General features: G+C 42.7%; 1 protein-coding gene across 1 annotated transcript; it reads left to right on the top strand.

Moving 5' to 3' along the window:
• The first annotated feature begins 17,020 nt into the window (after positions 1 to 17,020).
• Positions 17,021 to 21,185, top strand: LOC136471992 (uncharacterized). Its single transcript, XM_066469738.1, has 3 exons — positions 17,021 to 18,723; positions 19,561 to 19,730; positions 20,001 to 21,185. Exons 1-3 carry the CDS (start codon positions 17,151 to 17,153, stop codon positions 20,940 to 20,942), a joined length of 2,685 nt encoding a protein of 894 aa, XP_066325835.1. The 5' UTR covers positions 17,021 to 17,150; the 3' UTR covers positions 20,943 to 21,185.
• The last annotated feature ends 591 nt before the right edge of the window (positions 21,186 to 21,776 follow it).

Below are 21,776 nucleotides of genomic sequence, written 5' to 3'. Positions count from 1 at the left end.
ACACACCACAATAATATTTTTTTAAACCTTATATGTATGCCTCTCCTTTACCCCTTTACATCCTCATATCAATCTCTCTCCCCTTACATTCTCCCATAATATTTCTCCCCCTTTGGCATTAATCTCCAAAAAGAATCTCTCCACCAAAAGAAAGAAATGATGGTCGACAAATGAGGGTAAGAGAGGTAAAAGTTTAGCATATGGAATTTTTCACCTATTTTCTACCAAACAAAGTATGCAACTTTTAGGTCAAGATTCTTGAGAGGTTAGCATATTTGGCTCATACCTCACTTAGATGACAGTATAACATGAGACAAACTCATGCCATAACCACAAGAGGTATCAACCAAGTATCTAAAGAATTCTCTAATCGCCACCATAAGAACAAACTTATGGTGTGACTCAAAAATTGCATACACATGCACACACTAGCATGTAAAGGCCTAGATGCACAAAGGTAATACATGAGTTCATGGAGCGATATACCTTTGTTCTAAGCCTCATAATCTCCACTATGAAGATGATTTCAATACTTGGATTTAGTGCTTTGATGGGACTAGTACTTCTTTATGCAAGATAATTTTATTTGTGCACATCTCTCATCATCATCATCTTCAATGAGATATCATAAACTTGTGCTTGATATCAATTGAAAGTCCATTGCTAACTCTTGTTGTCATATTGAGATATCAGCTGAAGACATATTTCTTGATATACCAAGTTAAAGATTATCAATCAATACCAATTGAAATATGATCTTCATAATTTTGACACTAATTGAGAGAATCTTCACAAGGCTTTGTAATGTTTTGGTCATCAGCAGCTAGCCCAGGGGCCGTGGGATGAGTATATATACACCCAAAACCAAAACTAGCCATTGGAGTTCAAAAACTAGCCATCAAGACCTGTACAGGTGCGGCACTGCCGCCCTTATGCGCGGCACTACCGCAGCTCTCAAAAACAGCATAGGTCACCTCACGGAAAACGTCATATCTCTTTACTCCGAACTCCGTTTTTAGTGATCTTGGACTTTCTGAAAAGCTTGTTTCGAGAGCTATCCAGCCCAACCAAGAGAAATCCCAAAGATCAACAAGTGCAAGTGTTATTCTATTGAAAGGATCTTCACTAGTTGATGCCAATTGAAATGAATGCCCATATCTCATAATGTCACCTAGGAAATGCTTATAAAGACAAGAGATAGCATTAAATTGCAAAAGAGAATTTCACAACTAGTGATCATTTTAGATGTGGAAGGAATGTAGATCACTAATTGCAAAACCTTATAACATAGAATAAATTCCCCTTTTTTTTGATAGTGCATACATATACATGTGGAAGGCAAGAACATAGGCACTTTTGGTCAATTAAGTCCAAACAAGGGAATTTAAGATGTATTATGGAGAGTAGCTACTTAAGAGATAAAAATACAATCCAAATGAATATGAGAGATAACCAATTTGGATTGAGTCAATGTAGCATATTCATGAGAGACTCATTCTCAGCAAGAGACTACACAAATTCACTAGAAGAAAAGGTTAGTCTTAAAAGACACAAGGCATAGGATGGGCTCCCCCTTAATATGTGCATCAAGTGCTTGAATTACTTGTGAAATGCACTAGAATCAGTTTAAGAGTCGAGGGAAGTTCATCATATATCTTGGTCAAGGCATGATAAATTTGCAACAATTGAAATTATGCCAAGGAAACATACCACCACCAAGGTAGATAGATCACCACATAAATTTTCATTGATATGACCATCATAGGTGAGACTTCAATGATTTGGATGACTATAGTTCTCACTTGATGAAATGTGGTAAAACTGAGCTCTTGTGATCATCCAAGATCCATATTAGTTTCCTAGTTCTTTCTTTACCTAGAGCAACTCACACAAAGAGCAAAGGTAAAATTCATGAAATTTGCAAGTTATGAACTAGGAGTTACCGCTCTTTGTTGATAAGATCCTGGGAGATCAATAGGATGGATCATAGGTACTTGATGAGCACTTAGAGAGGAGAAATAGCAATGAAAACCCACTCTTCAATTATTTTCTCCATCTCATCCAAATCTAGGTCCATTTAAAGGATTGGGACATTCAACATTTAAACCAGGAGCACTTGGTTTATAAAGACCGAGACCTCCTAGAATAATTGTGAAACACCTAGAGAATCCAAAGGAACTACCCATCCTCCTTTTTCCATGTGTGGGACTGCACATCAAACACTTGAAAGAAATGAATAATCCCATAAGATATAGGCTAAGCTCCCCCTAAATTTGTGCATATAAGAGTACACAAAGTTCACTTAAGCACATTAACAATATGAGGTCAAGGGAGTGACTTGCACTATACTTCAACTGATTTGAACTCCTTGAAACTGCTTGTAATTTAATAGTCTCAGCTAATTACTTCTTGTTCCAACTAGTTGCAATCACTTGCTGCTGCTTATACTCTGATTGCAACTTATTTGGATCCTTGTGTGAGTTCTTTTCTTTCATTGAAACTCATTTAGACCAAATTTATATTTCTCATATTTACTGATTCTTTATGACTAACTTGAGAGCTAACTCAATCTTGTTGCCACAATGCAATCCAATTCTATTCAGTCAGTTTTCAGATGATGTCATCCTTAGAAAAGAAAAATAAATCCATATCTCTCAGACCACTAGCCCAATATGCATGAAATTTGGTAGAGATCTTCATCTATGAGTCCTTTAACTTCTCTCAAAAATTTAGCTCATTTGAACTTCATTTGGTTTGTGAAAATAATTTTCTACCAGAACTGCTCAAATCTGAAACTACACTGTTGAAGCTGACAGAAACCAACTCAAAACTGATTTTCTTCAAAAACCAATCTTCATACCAATAGTACAGCAATAAGTACTAGATGTGTATATCATGCTCACAAAGTTTTAGGTCAATTTATCAGTATTTGAATCTCCAAATCTATGCTTGAAGGCAGTCAACTCAGATTTGCAATTTTCTGGACAGATTTGATGATCGATGATTCTTCTTCTTTTCCTGTCCAATCTTTGAGGTGATTTCAGTTAAGAATACATATAAGATGTTATATCCATTCAGTCCTCTCATCAACACTCATAATCTTGTGAATTCTTCTTGTATAGCTTATTCAAATCAACCTCAAACTTGATTCAAGCGAAACTGAAACTTTTGATCTAAATGGCCTTTAGCGGCATCTTTCTTTAGGTGAAGAATAACCTTTAAGCTTATGAATTAAATTAGCACAACATCTTCTTATTGATTTTCTATGAATAAGCTCAATCACAAGAAGACATTAGTAACATAAGCACTAGTTTCCATTTAGTAACCATTTATATGTGGATGACAAGTGGGTTACCAAAATGGAGAAACCTCATAACATGGACTAAATCTCCCTTGATGTCTCATGCACATTCTTTTGAGTGGAATGGAAATGTAAATGTGCATGGTTGGTCATTTAAGTCCAAAGGGCAGATTTAACCCATATTATGGTGAGTGGCTAACATAGACAAATCTAATCCAAATTAGCTAGAGAGAAAATACATCACATGGTTTTGGATTGGTAGCCTTCATATAATAGCACACTCTATTTGAGAAACACATTCTCATTTAGTGAGACTATATAAATCACTTAGAGAGAAAGATTAGTCTCACAACTCTAGCCATAGATTAAAGTCTCCTTTTATAAGTGCTCTAAGTATTTGAATTTCTCACATAGCACTTTATTCATTTAAGAACTTGAGATTTTCACTCTATGTCTAGGTCATGGCAACAATAGTGTAATCAATTTGAACTATGCCAAGAGATACTCATAACCATTATAGCATGTAGATGCCCATAAGATGAGAATGAGAATTTGGCAATCTAACATATGACAAGATTCCATCAAGTAGGAAGTTCTTAACTTGTGAGTAATAAGTCCCTTTACTTGACTTGAGCTTGATTCTTTATTCTTGGCCATTTTGAAGTCTACTTTTATCCTCCAATGTGTACCAAGATTCTAAATCCATCAAACCAACTCATAATGTGCACGAATATAAACTTGCTTCATCTTGTTTTTCTTGGTTTGAAGTCCACAAAGGAAAGTCAAGTCACCTATGTTGCTTGATGTGGATGATCAATTCAATTTTGATCATATTTCTATTCTATGACCAGCAACCAATGAATATCCTCAAGTGCTTCTATTATCCTAAGTGGCTACACAAGACACAAAGGAGTTTAGTTTCAAATAAATTGCACTTGAGATTTAGATGTTACCACCCTTCTTGATTGTAATGGATGAGGTGGTCTTTTTGTCTTTATCTTGCACATATGAAGGTTGTGGATTTGTCCATGAACTAGAGTGGAGTCAGCTGCTACTATGTAGGAGGGATGGCACTGCCGCCCTTGGGTGCGGCACTGCCGCCCTGCTGATTTGCAGCAGGGGTGTGCTGCACCTCTACATCAGAGTTGTCAGCGGAATTTGGTACAGCAACAACTTGAGGAGCTTCCACGTTTGTAGTATGTACTTCTTGTGGTCTTATATCACCAATGGCCATTTTCTTGATTGCTCCACAAGGTGGTTCCTCATTACCTACAACATGAATAAGATCTTGCTCTATTAGAGAGCCATTAAAAGCATCATATGGCAAATGATTCACTTAGACTTAAAGTACTCTAGCCACTCTTAATAATTCACAAACACACATATATTTGTGAACTATTAGAGACTACACATGTCAAGTGGCTAGCTAGCAAGGGTTAGGTACTAGTTACCGAGGTGAATATGAAGTTTGAAGTATTTCCATTGATTCATCTTTAGGTCAACCATATAAGAATATGCAATGTGAATTGATTGATAGCTTGAGTGAATATTTTCAATCAACTTGCTCAAGCACCCCGAAGCTTCATATCACCTTCAAATACCTACAACACTTACTAAGCATAATTTAGTACCCAAACTATGTTGGGTCCATTATGGTTAGTCACAAGAGACTTAGGCACCCAAATGGCCTGTGTGCTAGCACATGGTGAACCAATCACCTTTCTAGCATAAGTGTCATTTTTGGGCCTCCTAAGCATATTTAAATCAATTGACAAGTTGAGCTTAGAAGTGTTACCCATGGGACAATTCTTACTTAAATGTCCCTTTCCTTTGCAAGTGTAGCATAGGCGGTTCTTGTTCTTTCTAGCCTTCTCTTCTTGCACTTTGCTTGCTACCTTGCTAATGAACCTCTTTATTGATGATGACAAGCCTTCACTTTTCTTATTAGGACATGAGCCAATTTCACGTCCCTTCTCATAACAACCATAACACTTCCTCTTGCTTCTTCTTGTCTTGTTCTTTGGAAGTGTGGCTTGATCATCGACCTTGTTGGAACACATAGAAGCATTGTGTCCCATGTTGGAGAACTTGACATGAGCCATCTTCTTCTTCTCTTGGATCTTGCTCATGCCCTTCTCTTCTTTCTTCAAGGGGCAATCTCTGACATGGTGACCATCTTTCTTGCATTTGAAGCAAGTGATGAGAGTCTTCTTTGATTGACGTTGCACCTTGATGGCCTTGGGAACTTTCCTGTTCTGTCCAAGTGCGGCACTGTCGCCCTTGGGGTGCGGCACTGCCGCAGTCTATGCAGCTGGCTGAACTGCTGCATTCTGGATAGATTGCACTTCTTTAAGTATCCCCTTCACTTTGCCATTGTTGGACTTGTAACCCTTTTGATAAGGCTTGATGCATGCATCGGTTGATCTCTTCTCAAGCTTCTTCACCATGTCTTCATGGTTATCTTGAGAAGGTTGAGCATTGCACTTGCCCTTCCATTGAATCAAGTCCCTTTTTAGCATTTCAACTTCTTCCTTGATATGTTCATTTTCTTTTGCAATGGAATCATCACAAGTTTCTACAATTACATGCTCAATGGAAGGTTGGCTTGCTTGAGGGCAACACTTGTTAGCACATGATAAAATAGATGAACCTTGTGTATATGTGCATTTGTGAGTGTGAGGTTGGTATGATTTTACCGTTGTTACCACAACCTCATGAGCAACTTCTAGCATGAGATGAGAGTCCATAAGCTTCTCATGAGAGCACAAAAGCCCATCATGACTTTCTTGCAAAGTCTCATTTTTGCTAGTAAGCCTTTCCAACTTGTCTTTGAGCATATAATTCTGATCTTCTAATTGAGCAACACAAGATAGAGAGTTAATAGTATGAGTTTGCTCAATTGACAAGTTTTTATACCTTTGGACCAAGCTAGCATGAGAGCACTTAAGCTTTTCATGCTTTTTGGTCAACTTCTCCAAGCATTTGATCTTTTCAACGAGAAGCTCTTCTTACTTGTAGAGATCTTCTTCTTGCTCTTGAATCTTCTCTATGAAATTGATCACTATCAACTTATCTTTCTTGCTTAGATGTGCAAGGTGTTGATTGATCTCATCATCATCACTACCACTGTCACTGTCACTGTCACTCTCACTCTCACTCTCACTTGCCACTTTCTTCTCTTTCTTTGCCATGAGACCGATATGTGAAGTGGTATAGAGAGTTGAGCTTCTTGGTAAGGTGGATTCATCATTTGGCTTCCACCGATCACAAGCTTCTTCTTCCTTTAAAATGTTAGTCTCACAAGAACTAAAGAAAGTAGAAGTACCACATGTAAAAATATTGTTCTCACCAACTATTTCATTACCATCCAATAAGTCATATGTTGGCGAGTAAGTGGATGTGGCATGATCAAATAGGCCTTTTGAGAGAATCACTTGAGGCTCATCATTTGTCGATGAAGTTGAGCATTCCTCAAGTGTTTTTTCTAATGAGAGGTTGCTCACATCACATTTGGAGTTGCTATACATTTCCTTGAGCGTGGTCCAAATGATATGAGCATCACCAAGTGGTTCACCATCTCCAAATATGACAGCATCAAGTACATCTTCACTCAAAGCACTAAATAAGACATTAGCAGCTTGAGCATTGAGTTGTAAGCATTTCACTTCCTCTCTAGATAAGTAGATCAAATCATCATGAGGAGGTGAAATGCTCACATCTACAATCTGCTCTATTTGAGGACCCATGGTCCTAAAAACATCAAGCACACTAGCAGACCAAGATGTATAATTTGAGCCATCTAAAAATAAAAGTTCTAGAGATACCTCCTTACTTGTCGACATCATTCTCTCAAGGCGGTTAAGCCCGAAATTGAGAGCCAGGCTCCGATACCAATTGAAAGGACCTTGATGTCGCTTAGGAGGCCTAGAGGGGGGGGTGAATAGGCCTATAAAAATTCAACTCAAAACTCTGTTAGAACAGAGGGTGTCACTGTCGGCCTTGTAGGGCGGCACTGCCGCTCTTCAAAAATAAAGCAGACAGCATTGAGATTTCACAGATAGTAACTTGACCTTCTCAGCTGCTCAATCCTGCAAATTCAACTCGAAACTCTGTTAGAACAGAGGGCGACACTACCGGCCTTCAAAAATAAAGTAGATAGTGTTGAGATTTTACAGATAGTAATCTGACCCCAACTGCTCAATCCTGCAACAGAAAGACAAAATCCAGTTCGAAGACTGGATTCCATAGAAATCTCACACAAGAGAGGATCGAGCTACCAAACCCTAATAACAGCTAGCAAAGAGCTGAACCAGCAAGAACACAAAGTGAAGCACGCGAGACACAAAATTTATCCCATGGTTCAGCTCGCCACCAAGGCTTGCCTAAGTCCACGTTGTTGAGGCATCCACAAAAGGATTGGCTCACCACTAAGGCTTGCCTTGCCCTCGTTCTCAAATCAAGAGAATGAACTCTTGAAGTGAGGGGTAATTTCTTAGCTGTAGGATGAGGTTACAAACCTCCCAAGGCTACCACACGAGTTGGCAAGCATAAGGGCAATGCCTAGCCAGCTAGGAGCAAGCTCCAAGAGTAACAAACCCTAGAACCACCGGCCAAACATGAACCAAATGCTCTTAGACTTTGGGAATCAGTGGATCTGCTCTTCAATCGAGTTTTGCTGCCTTTTCTCTCAAGTTTTGATGGTGGAAATCAAGGATTGCTTGGGAGCTTGAAGGAGCAACAATAGAGGAGAGAGATGTGAGCTTTGGTCTGTTCAGTTTCGAACTGAACCGTTGGAGAAGAAGGTTCTTCGTTGTGGGCTAGCCCAAATGGTATTTATACCTCTTGGGTCCCAACGGTCGTTTATGGGCAGCACTACCGCCCTCATAGGGTGGCACTGCCGCCCTAGCCAAAACAGGGAGAATCTGGAGATTTTTCGCTGGCTGCTTTGGCTAGGTAAGAGGATATAGATCTATAGTTTTAAGCATCTAGTTGCACAGTTGACTAACTGTACTAGAATCCCTCTTTATAGTATGGCTTTTCCTAAACTCAAATTCAAAGCATAAAAGAATGTAAATGCCTTTGAGCTGGTTGCCACTTCATTTGGCAATTGAGGACTTCTAGTATGGAATATGTTTTCCTCATTCTCATTATACCTTGATTATATGACTTGAGCCATTTCCATACATATGAGTTCACCTTCATGGCTTCAAGTCACTTCCACTAATGATTTTATCCTCAACACAATATGACTCATCATAGCTGGATTAGTACCTTGACTCAATGCAAGTACTCTCTTCTTCACCTTAGCCATGGTACCTCGGTCGCCAAGCCGTCGCTTGCCCTTCACCTTCGCTTAGTACCTCGAAGCCCTTTCCTTGCTATCTTCACCCTATCAAGCCATACTTAAGTCACATTATATTAAGCATCCATTGAAAACCATTTCTTCAATATTTTGATCCTTACTTGAATATTTTCTAGATATGAATGTTGAGATCAATCAAGCTTCAGTTTGTCTCACATAGAGACATACATGGATCAACATCAATATGGTTAAGCTAATTCACGATTCCTTATTCCCTTCTTATTTTGACTTGACATTCCAATTGATCTTTCATATATTCATCTATGTAAGCAAACCAATGTAGAGACCGACTTATATCCACTATACATTGTCATTTACCAAATATGTTTGCTTTCACATGATGCTATGATATCCCACAACATAGAAGCCATTTCATTGATTTCATTTGCATTGTTGTCTTTTGCTTGAACTAGATTTCTTCCATAAACTTCCAATACAACAATACACGGTTTGGCATTCACTTTAACACAATGTGGCATATCATCAAGTTTGCCTACTAGTTGAACCTTGCATATACTTGGTAATACACAACTCACAAGTATATGCAATAGACTCAATTTCCTGTTCAACACTTAGCAAACTTATTAGACCTTTAATTGTGTTGTCATACAATTTACCAAAACCCACTAAAGGGCTAGATGCACTTACAGCCCCCCCTTCGTCGGGCTCCTCTTTTCACCTAGCGCCATCCAATTATCCGACTAACCTTGTGTAGGATCTCTGGTAAGCCTAGAGGGGGGGTAAATAGGCATGTTTAAACAAAACTTAGGCAAATGTCAAATTGAACCCATGGCACTGCCGCTCACAACCCATGGCACTGCCAGGCCAGAACAGCGGCACTGCCATACCTGTAAACAACTTCGAGTGACAGTTCAAAATCTATAAATGAAAATTTAGATCGAAGAAATTACTGAGCTTCCTATAGTGGGGTAGATCATAGATTGATAGCTACAAGTTGTACAGGAAAAACATACAAGTAGATCAACAACAAACCCTACAAATTACCTCAACAATAATGTGAAATGCAAGTGAAGTAAATCAAGCACACGATGACACGATTATTTATCCCGTGGTTCAGCTCACCACCAAGGCTTGCCTAAGTCCATGTTGTTGAGGTTAGCCACTAAGGCTTAGGGCTTTGCAACCCTTCCTCGTTGTCGGGGTTGTAACCCTGTGGTATCTCAAGGCACCGATTAGTTAGCAGGCCACGTGGCTCGCAACACAATGGCTAACAAAGGCCCGAACGACCGAGGCCCAGTGAAAGCCGAACAGAGCGGGCAAGACGCCAAGGCCGGGGGTCAGCCACGACCCCTACCAGCCACCTTAGCCATACGGCGCCCACAAGACGCATGGCCTCTCCTCCGTCACGACCCCCAGAAGGGGTGGAGAGAGGTCATGCCTAGCTAGGCATGACTGCTCTGATAGGAGCAAGCACACTGAACTAACCCCACAAGGACCAAGGGAACAACGGTCACCTTGGCCTAGTCAGACACCATCCCTGTGCCATACCGCTCCGACAAGACTACACCGCACCACGGTGGCAACAGGTATGATACCCACCATTCAAATATGGACCGACTAGACGCTTGTACGATCCCACCCACTACAGAATGGGATCCATGACAAGGGGCTTGATAGAAGGACATCTAGACCGTTAGAGTGCCCCGACCCCAACGAACGGGGTCATGGCCCTCGGCCCCACAAAAGCGACCAAGTGATCGATGACCCAGGGCAGCTACCTACTTTGGGTACAACACCCCTGGTAGCTCGAAGACAATGACGAAGGCTACGTCGGACACCGCGTTGCACATGACGGCTGATGAACCACCAACAAGGCTACAATGTAGCCACGGTAGGCACAGTAGCACCATGTCATGCCCTACCACAACATGGCCACAAGGCAATGATGACGGCCATGCCCGGATGGCTCCACAAGATGGCGTAGCTTGCAAACCAAGTTAGCTAGGATCTCCCTCAAGCTCACGACCCTTCGGTCGGGAGAACCTCCTGCTTTGTATGGGCCCTGGCCCCGAACTCTATATAAGGGCAGCCATGGCACCCTCTCCAGACATTCTGAGTTCCCTACTCATTCACATCCTCTACCATTCCATTCATTCATTATAGTAGGAGGGCTCCTGGAGATTCCCTTCAGGCAACCCTTCGCCTAGCATGGGTCCTTCCACCTCTTTCACTATTCTTGCACCCCCTATTGTAAGAACTTTAGAGCATTCAAGCGAGGAGCACACACTCGATCATCTCTATAACTGGACGTAGGGCTCTAGCCTGAACCAGTATAAATCCTCGTGTCTATTAGATGCTACCATCGTCTTCCTAGAGTAGCGCGGTAATCGTATAAGTTTACTAGTCCGATTTATAAAACACCGACAGTTGGCGCGCTAGATAGGGGGTAATCGCACACTCTCGTTTGTTGAGAAGGAAGCGATGACACCTCACACTGCCGGTGGACTTGCTGGTGGAATGGTCCACGATGGCCACATCCGCCGTAAAAACTACGAGTTCATCAGCATCAAAGGGCCAGCACCCGTGTCCGCCCACGGCTATGACCCAAACCTTTGACATGGAGATCCGGGGCATGTAGCCTATAGCGGACACACTCTCAGAACTGTCTCTGGTGGCAGCATTCCAGAGTTCACCTACCCAGAGGGGCCAGTACCCTCGCTCACCACCGACCGTGGCTAGGCCTCCTGTTCGGGAAGCCAAAGGTCTATGGTTCGCAACGAACTCACCCAGGTGAAAGCTCTAGTTTGGTTTTGGTGAATTGATGAAACCCTAAGTGCTAACCTAGTTTATCAAAGTGATCATGAGATAGGTAGCACATTCCAAGTGGTGAAGCAAATGAAGATCATGACATGATGATGGTGATGCCATGGTGATGATCAAGTGCTTAAACTTGAAAAGAAGAAAGAGAAAAACAAAAGGCTTAAGGCAAAGGTATAAGAGGTAGGAGCCATTTCATTTCGGTAATCAAGACACTTAGTGAGTGTGATCACATTTAGGTTTGATAGTCGTACTATTAAGAGGGGTGAAACTCATATCAAAATACGGTTATCAAAGTGCTACTAGATGCTCTAACTCATTGCATATGCATTTAGGATATAGTGGAGTGCTAACACCCTTGAAAATATTTGTGAAAATATGCTAACACACATGCACAAAGGTGATACACATTGTATTTAACACTTGGGAGAAAGGGTTCGAATCTTCACTGGCGGAGTGTCCGTCCGTAGAGTGCGGACAGTCCAACGGTGCTACCGGCGCCCTATATAGAAAAGACAGGGTTTCACAGAGTGTCCGAATGCTGGCCTCAACTGGACTGGTGCGTCCGGTCAGTAGCAGGTAGCAGCAGTGTAAGCACAGACATCGGTCTTTGACCGGATGTTGGGTCACTTCATGACTGGGCGCATGGTGGGTGCGTCCGGTCCCGCTGATGTGGCAGCATAGAAGAAGAGGAGAAGGACCGGACGCTGATGCTGCGTTCGATCGTGATCGACCGGACACGTCCGGTCGTGAATTTCCACCTCTGGTACCTTACTGGAAGTGACCAGATGCTAGAGTCCTACGTCCGGTCATGATCAAACTGACACGTCTGGTCATGAATGGAACCTCTCTGGAAACGATCGGACTCGGCAGAGGTGTGTTCGGTCTTGGCATTGTGCTGCGTCTGGTCGCTACTTGACCGTTGAGATCAAGCGACTGAGGTTGAATGGAGGCAACACATGGCGTGCATCCATTGATCGAACACTGGACCAGGTGCGTCCGGTCGATCTGACCGGAGCGTCCGGTCGCCCCAAGCAGTACCCAGTGAAGGGGTACAACAGCTCTATTTCGTGGGGGCTTCTATTTAAGCCTCATTGCCGACTCAAGCTCACTCTCTTAGCCATTTGCATTGACATAGCAACCTTGTGAGTTTAGCCAAAGCCCTCCCACTCATGTCCATCATTGATTCATCATCTTTGTGAGATTGGGAGTGAATTCAAGTGCATTGCTTGAGTGTTTGTATCTAGAGGCACTTGGTATTCATGTTTCGCTGTGGGATTCGCTTGTTATTCTTGGTGGTTGCTGCCACCTAGACGGCTTGGAGCAGCGAGGATCATCGAGCGGAGGTTGATGATTGTCTCCGGCTTTGATCGTGGTGATTGTGAGGGGCTCTTGACCTTTCTCCAGCGGAGAGCCAAAAGGTACTCTAGTAAATTGCTCGTGGCTTGTGTGATCCTCATCTTGTGTTGGTTGTACGGCATCCTATTGAGGGTTTGGCGTGTGATGCCAATTAGCGCGTGAACCTCCAAGTGAGTGAATCGCCACAACGAGGACTAGCTTGCCGGCAAGCAAGTGAACATCGGTAAAAAATCATTGTGTCATCATTTGATTCCGAGGTGATTTGTCTTCATTGGTATTCATTCTTGTGATTGATTGGTTCATTCCTCGACTCGGCGGTATAACCATCTTGCTCTCTCTCTCTCTTTATATTACCGTAAACTAGTTGTCAATCTCTTTAGTGTAGCTAGTCGTGAGAGCTTGTTAGTTTGGTTAGTGTGGCTCTTTAGTTAGCCTTTAAGAGTACACTAACTTAGTGTAGTGACATAGCCATTGTGTGGATAGATTCTCAAGGAGAAATTTGCTAGCTTCAAGATGCATACATTCTCAAGAAGAAATATGCTAGCTTCAAGATGAAGAAAGATGAGATTGTACCGGACATGTTTCATCGGATGGAAGTGCTTATCAATGATCTCAAAGCACTTGGTGAGAAGATGGAGGACAAGGACTTCTCTCATAAGTTCTTGAAATGCTTACCCGCAAGATTTGGCATATTGGTCACCTTGCTAGTGAGGACTGGTTTGGACACAATGACACCAAACCAAATCTTGGGAGATATCATGACCGATGATGCTTATAGAGATGATGATGAGAAGGAAAAAAAAAGAGGGAGAAGAAGGATGACAAGAAGAAGAGTGTGGCATTCAAGGCCACATCATCCAAGGGTAAGGCAAAGCAAGAATCATCAAGTAAAGATGAATACTTGAGCTTTGATGAGATGGATGATGAGAAGATGGCTCTCTTTGTCAAGAGATTTGGCAAGTTCATGATGAAGAAAGGCTACCATGCTAGAAGAAAGAAGTCTTCATCCAACAATAAAGAAGAGTCAAGAAGGTGCTTCAATTGTGTAAGCAAAGATTATCTTGTTGCTCAATGCCCATACAATAGAAACAAATATGATGATAAGAAGAACAAGAAGAAGGACAAGAAGGAAAAGAAAGAGAAGAAGGGCAAGATGACCTTCAAGAAGAAGAAAAAGAGTGGTTCATATGTGGTCACTTGGGATAGTGATGCTTCCTCAAGTGATGATGACAAGACCACCAAGAAGAAGACACTTGCAAGCATTACTATCAATGAGAAGTCTTCTCTCTTCGACACTCCATCATGTTTTATGGCTAAGGCCACTAAGGTATAAAACTTGTGATGAGGAACATGATAATGATAATAAAAATGAAAGTGATAGTGATGATGATGAAACAACTAAGGATGAACTACTTGACATGCTAGATGATGCTAAAGAACACTTTGATATTAAGAGAAGGGAATGTAAAAGCTTGCATAAGGAAGTAAAAGCCTTTAAGCAAGCCCTTGATGAGTTCAAAGCAACTCATGAGAGGCTAGAGAAAGCTCACGAGACTTGACAAGGCTCATAAGAAGCTTGAAAAAGCTCATTCATCTTTGCTTGATGAGTAAAATAAGAAAAAGCATGTTGAGACTTGTAATGTAGGTTTAACTTGTGGTATAATTGATGAATCATTATATAAAACTATCATTGTTGCTCCCGCTAACCCATCTTGTAGCACTTCTACTTCCACCTCATCTAGTACTTAGTAGTGATGATTTCACTTATGATGCCTTAGCTAAAATCTACAATATTTTTCTCTCACAACAAATCAGCCTCAATCGGTTAATCAGCCAATTTTAATACCAACCGTTAATACCAGCGCTGGGGGCCTACGCGCTACGACAGGCAAGGATATCGGTGCCTTAGAGATTTTCCAAACGAGGGACACTGCTTAGGAAGATGGAAAGTGCAGACCGAGAGGAAGGAGATGGTGGAGCTATTAAAAAAAATGCTGACACTTGAACCCTGCACTGAGCATGTACACCGACACATTGAAGGCGCGCACGTCGGCTAGGATGCGGTTGATGTTGACGCGGCCGCTGGCGCTTAGAACTCTAGACGCCACGAGGACTGTGGCGTTTGAACCTGAAAACGATGTCGGCGAGTGGACAATGGCAAGGGAGACGACTGGTGATCTCGATTCTGGAACAGCGTGGTAACGAGCTTCACGGAGGCAGGCGGGCAAGCGGCGAAGGTCGGTGGGGCTGAGCTAATCGAGGAGGACATGCTTGCGGAGAACATCTGCGAGGTCGGCGCCCGACGCGGCTACGAATGCTGACGACGACTATGGGATGTTGCCGTTGGGACGACCGCTGTCCCACTTGGCCCATCAACCTGGCAATCCCGTCGCTGTATATTTCCATATGCGAGGCCTGAGAAGCCTAAGAAGGCCCAACACAATATTTCCAGAGAAAATTAGGTTTACATGTCTAATTGGGGTACATCCTTCCCGTATGAGATTTTCTGATATGAGAGCTCTAAGTAAAAAAGAACAATACAAATCTCCCCTCTGGACATCCTGAGAGTTACCAGCCCTACATTGTACTCATGTTTTCGTATGTCAAATTTCAATATATAAAAGATAATAATATTTATCATATTAAATATATACCATTAAATTAGTAAAGAAATATAGTTTCATACTATATTTATTTGATGTCACGAGCATTAATATTTTTACCTATACCAGATATATAACCATGAGTTGCATAGGGCCACGTGTGTCACCGTGGCCCGTAAAAATACATAGCCCTTCGTGCAACGCATGGACATATATCTAGTAACAGAAAAAAAGACCACCAAAAGGAAATAAAAAACCAAAGAAGAGGCAAGAAGAGAGAGAGAGAGAGAGAGAGCACCCTGCAGCTTTCCACCAAACATACCGCAGATGGGTGCGCAGCGTTTTCAGCTTTCATCGACCGGACCCGGGCACAACCAACATGTCTTCCTTAGTTCAGCTCCTAGGTGCTTTGACTTCTCTATGGAGCTACTCTGTAACATTGTTGATCACTGTAGGTCTATAATATATAGGTAAAAAAAATAGCTTCGGCTTTGACACAAATCAACATTGTTGATCACTGTACTTCTATAATATATAGGTAAAAAAATAGCTTTGGCTTTGACACAAATCAACGGGAGAGAGGAGGAGCCACCGGAGCCATGATTTCCACCATAGTGCCTCTACAGGGAGCAGGTAGGAGCTCCTCCAAACACGCTCTAGGTTGTAACATTGTTCACAACAGTCCATTGTAGAAGTCGATGTCTTCCTTGATAAACATCACCTGCAGCTCTTGCATCGCCATACTTGGAAGATGAATCATTCTTCAGTTTTTTTTTTCCAAATATTCCACAAAAATATATAATCCCTCTGTCAAATTTCTACCGATCCTCTTTTGAGACCCTTAAGTCTGCATTTTTTCCTGTGCTCACCCCTCAACAACCACCCCTACCTCCCCCAAAAAATGATAATGGATCCCCTTAGTTTTTTTTTTAAAAAAAATTGATACAAAAGCTTGTCAGTTGGTTTTTTAATCTTTTTTTCAAAGAAAAGTTTTGTTTGAGCAATTTTTTTTTAAAAAGCTGTACAGAAATTTTGTTTAGAAAATGATAAAGTTTTCGGGTAGACATTTTGGGAGCTTTGTGCAATATTTTAACAAATACAAAAGTTCTTTTGAGAAAAAATTGTAAAATTAATGTTAGAAATGTGTTCCAAAAACCAAGTCGATTTTTTCCCCTAATGTGTCTTGTAAGATTTGGTCGTCATCGGCAAAAAAGTTATACTCCTTTAGGGCATGTTCGGTTGTGGATCAATCCTGGCCTGGATTCAATCACATTCCTCCCTAAAATACGTGTTCAGTTAGCCTGTGAAACCCTGTATACTGGGTCTGTTTCGATTATACAGTCGCACCCCCGCCTGCAAAGACCTGACCAGGAATGAAACCCCTGGAGTCATGGAACGAATCCCCCAGAGGCGAGCGCGACGGCTGCGGCGCTAGGTGCTCCCACGGCATCGGCACAAGATCTTGCATACCTGCGAATTGGAGGACTCGCGATGGTCAGTCTCGCTACACACGGCACTGCAACCGAACATGGCCTTAGGAACTTTCAATCCCATTGGGCCTTCGCCCTTTAGCCCGGCCCGGCCTGGCCAGACGCACCGCCGGGTCCGTTCGCAACCTTGCCAGGAGCCCAGGAGAAACGTGTCTGTTCCGCTCCTCGCCGACTCGCCGTCGAACTCGCGATGGGAACCACCACCATGCAATCCGCCGCCGCTCCAAAACCCCAACCCGCTTACACCCTCCCGGCCGATGGCGCAGGCCAGCCCTGATCACCGGGATCCAATGGCGATGACGGTGGCGGAGCTGGAGGCAGCCATCGCCGCCCTGCCCGGCAAGCGGGACGCCCTGCGGGAGGCGTTCGACCGCCTCGCCGCCTGCTCCCCCTCGCCGCTCTCCTTCGCCTGGGAGGACCTCGACGGCCACATCTCCTCGCTCCAGTCGTCAATCGCGCTGCGGTTTCGCCAGCTCCGTGTGCTCGAGGCCGCCGGCGCTGCACCCGCTGCTTCCGCGTTGGGTGGAACTCGCGGCGATGGGAAGGGAGAAAACCAGGAGGAGGACGAAGAAGAGGAGGAGGAGGTGGAAGTGGAAGTGGGAGTGGAGGAGGAGGTCGCGGTGGATGTGGAGGAGGAGGAGGAGAAGAAGGCCGATGAGGAGATACAGGAAGCCCACAGCGATAAGATTTGCAATTATGAAAAGGATGGGAAGCAGGCCAGAGAGGTGGAAGTGGAGGAGAAGGTAGCGGAGCTGGAGAAGGCCGATGAGGAGATGCACGAAGCCAATAGCAATAAGATTTGCAATGATGAAAAGGACACGAAGGAGACCAGAGAGGTGGAAGTGGAGGAGGTGGTGGCAGATCTGGAGAAGAAGGCCGATGAGGAGATGCAAGAAGCCGGCTACGATAAAATTTGCAATGATGAAAAGGACAGGAAGGGGGCCAGAGAAGAGGTAGTGGAGGAAGAGGAAGTTGAGGAGGCAGCCAACTTCAAGATTGGCAATGAGATAAAGGATGAGAAGGAGGCAAGGGAGGAGGAGCAGGCCAGTAAGGTGAACGAGCAGGATCCTGACAAGGAGATTCAGGTGGTTGATAATGATAAGGACGGGCTGAATACCAAAGATGCTTTGAAGGCTTCTCAGGACAAGGAGGAGGAGGAGGATCAGGATACCAACATGGATGAGACAGCGGCCAAGATGGCATCTTCAGTGCAGCACAAGGAGGTGGAGACTTGCGACAAGAAGCAAGAGCAGGACGTTCATGAGAAGGTGGAAGGTGCCAAAAATGTTACAGACCAGGTGTCTTCAGACCGGGGCAATCAGGCTGTTCCATGTAGATCTGATGACCGCACTGTAGCATGCACAAACATGGATGCACAGAGGTTGGTCGAGCTCATAAGCACCAACACCGAATTCAATTCAGAGTTGCATGCTGCAGTTCGCCGTGCTCCAGATGCTGCAGCACTGGCTCTTCATGTAATTGAGCTATTCCTACACAACAAGATATTTGTTAAGACCAGGAAGGTCTGGGCAAGCTGTGTTGGGCTAGTTCAAATGGTACCTGTAGTTGTTACCAAGCCTTCTGCCGACACGATTGAGCAGGCCAAGCGGGTGGCTAAGGATTGGAAGGAGATGATTGACAATCCAGAGAGTTGCAATGTCGTTGGCAACCTAGCCTCGTGGGGCCTCCTTAACTTCGTTATCTCCTATAAAATTGTAACTGAGTTTGATACGAAGGAGATCTTCTGTCTCTTTGGTAACATCTCGTTAAAACAGAAGAAGAAATCTACCATGCTCTTAAAGGGTCTTGGCCTCGGCAATAGAATCCCAGGTACAACCACATCTTTCGGCATTATTAACTATAATATGTTCTGCACTTTTGCTCAAACTGTGCTGGGAAAACATAATATGTTGGATCTTTAATATCTGCTCATTACGTAAATTCAGAGTCGTCTTATGGTTTAAGCATTTTATTTTTACACTTACAGCCTTGTACTACACAGTTCACAGATGACTATGGCAAAAGTACTTATCCTGTTATCCATGATATTTAAAAATTTGCATACTTTTTCCTCACTTCAAGTGAGCAGTAGCAGTCAATGCAAGTCGGTAGCTTAAGATGCACAGAGGACTAATTAAGTAATCCTAGTTTTCATGATGAAACTATCAATAATCTGAGGCTGAGAGTCAACATTATATCACTTACCCGTTTTCGTGTGCTGTTCCCATGTGAACCTATTCTTTGATGCTTGGCTGCTGCCTTTATGGACCTATTCCTTGATACCTACCTGCTGCCAATTGTGCCAGCCTGCCATGGCGCCATCTCTTGATCGAAATCACATGCAAGAAATTTTCCAAAATCTGGGTGAAATGACATTTTTGTACATTTCATGGACTGAGCCTTCGCATGACATAAATCCAAGCAGTATGGTTTGTAATATGATATTGATGGATATATTTGATTCATTTGGGTATATTATAGCCTCCTCAGTGAGTATATCACTATGCACTTGATCTGTTGATGATTTAGTTCATTGCTGCTTTGCATATTTGCATGCTGAGTCATCAGAATGCATGTTCTGAACCATCATTTCAACTCTGACTCCACCTCATCTGCAGTGTAAGGTCTGCTTGTTAATGTTTTTCCTGCTTTCATCTTTTTTTGTAGAGTTAATGGACTATTTGATCGGAAATGGGCAGCAAATGGATGTTGTATGTTTGGCACGCATTTTTAATATGGTGGACAAGTATCCTCCACTTTCTCTTCTGAAGGGATATGTCGAAAAGGCAAAACAGACTGCTATGGAGATATCTCAAAAGAATATGACACGCCAGTTGGTATGTGCTAGAAATTGATTTTAGTGGCACAATACATTTTTTAAATTTATTTACACGACTGTGTGGTTGTTTCACCCAGTTTCATAAGAAAAATTGAGGAAATTTAATGTCTTATGCTTGAGCTATTTGGAGTGGCCTATTTCATTATAAAGTTTCATTTTGAAACATGTAATATTCTTATGGGGGCAAATATATATTCATAATTCATCTCAATCTGCTTCATCTCTGCTATATTATTAGTTTAATAGTTCTGCATCTTCCTGTGTGCAGAGGGCGGTTATAATAAAGGAGCTTGATAATCTAAGAAGTGCAAAAGTTTTGGCTAAGAAGGAAATCACCAACTCCAACCTCTGTACCAGTATCAGGGAAGAAATCAACATTTTGTTAGGTGAGCTTGAAAAAAAGAAGCGGAGTTTAGCAGATCCCTTGACAGCCTCAACTTCAAATTCACAGCAGCAACAAACAAAGAGTAAGAAGAAGCTCAAGATAAAGCAGGAGCAGGAGCATCACAAGGGACAAGAAAACCAGATGCGAGGGCAACTGAGTGAGCTGGCAGAGAAGCTGGAGAAAAAACAAAGGAAGCCTCAACAGGAGCAGCAACAGAAACAAGAAGATAAGCTGGAAGAGAAGAAACAGAAACAAGAAAATGAGCCGGAAGAGAAGAAACAGAAGCAAGAAGATAAGCTGGAAGAGAAGAAACAGAAGCAAGAAGATAAGCCGGAAGAGAAGAAACGGAAACAAGAAGATAAGCCAGAAGAGAAGCAGCAACAGAACAAACAGAAACATCAGAAACGGCTGAGGCAACACACTCACCAGCCACCAACACAGGGTTATCCTGCAATGTGGAACGCGGCACTGAGAGGCGACTTGGAGCGTCCACCATATGCCGCAATGCATGGAGTCCATCATGGTTACCCTGCCCAGCCAGGCTGGCCTGGAGTTCATGGTGCATCGCCGTTCATGCCAAACTTGGAGCACCTGACTTGGAGCGTCCACCATATGCCGCAATGCATGGAGTCCATCATGGTTACCCTGCCCAGCCAGTCTGGCCTGGAGTTCATGGTGCATCGCCGTTCATGCCACAACTTGGAGCACCCTTTACACCCTTGTACCCTCGTCCGCAGTTCTATCCCAGGTAGCAGTACCTGCTCTGTTGGGGGGTGTTGCTCAGTCGCCCAGTGGAACATGGATTATGCGCAGGAGTTCAGTTAGGACTTTGGAGAAATAGCCTGGTATATTTTGGTTCGTTTGTTTGGTACTGGAGACTGGAGTTGTTTTTCTTCTAACCTGACAGACTGACATGTGTATATTCTTCTGTGCGTCAGTCTTCTTAGAGAATTTCAGTGATCTGAGAGATAGCTCCTGTTATATGTAGGACTCACTCCGTCCAAATTTTTATTTATTCTGTCTTTTCTATATCTACATGTAAAAAAACTATATATATTTAGAAAAGTCAAAACTACTTATAATTTGGAATTAGTGGAGTACTACATATATAATAGGAACTGGCTGCAGCTGGAACTTGAAGTGTCTGCAGGCCTGCAGTTGCACATTTCACACAAGCCTTTGCGGAAAGGGTTCGCGTGCGCCGTGCGGCGTGTGATGAGTAGCAGCCGCAGCCAGCCTTGCCGGCGACGGATGGCGAGTAAATTTGATGATCTTCATCATAAAAGGAGCTACTACTCTCTTGAAATTAAGTAAACGCCTTGTTCGTTTGGGTTTGTTTGACTGATAAGCCAGGACTGAAAGTACTATTAGCTGATTTAGTGTGAGAAAAATATTGTGTTTTTGTTACCTTTGCCACGTGGGAGTAACGAGTATGTTTTTTTTTAATTTTATAAATATCTATATATCTATTATATATACTACTAACTCTATTCTAAATTGTAGATATTTTGATTTTTCTAGATGTATAACTTTTGCTATATACTTAGGTATACGTTATGCCTAGGTACACAATGCAAATAATGTATAAAAAAACTAAAATGTTGTAGTCTTAAATAAGGGAAGTACCTCCGTCCATAAATACACAATGCAAATAATGTA

This window comes from Miscanthus floridulus, chromosome 1 (assembly GCF_019320115.1).
Source record: "Miscanthus floridulus cultivar M001 chromosome 1, ASM1932011v1, whole genome shotgun sequence".
Classification (NCBI taxonomy): domain Eukaryota; kingdom Viridiplantae; phylum Streptophyta; class Magnoliopsida; order Poales; family Poaceae; genus Miscanthus; species Miscanthus floridulus.
This window is presented reverse-complemented; position numbering and strand designations above follow the sequence as displayed.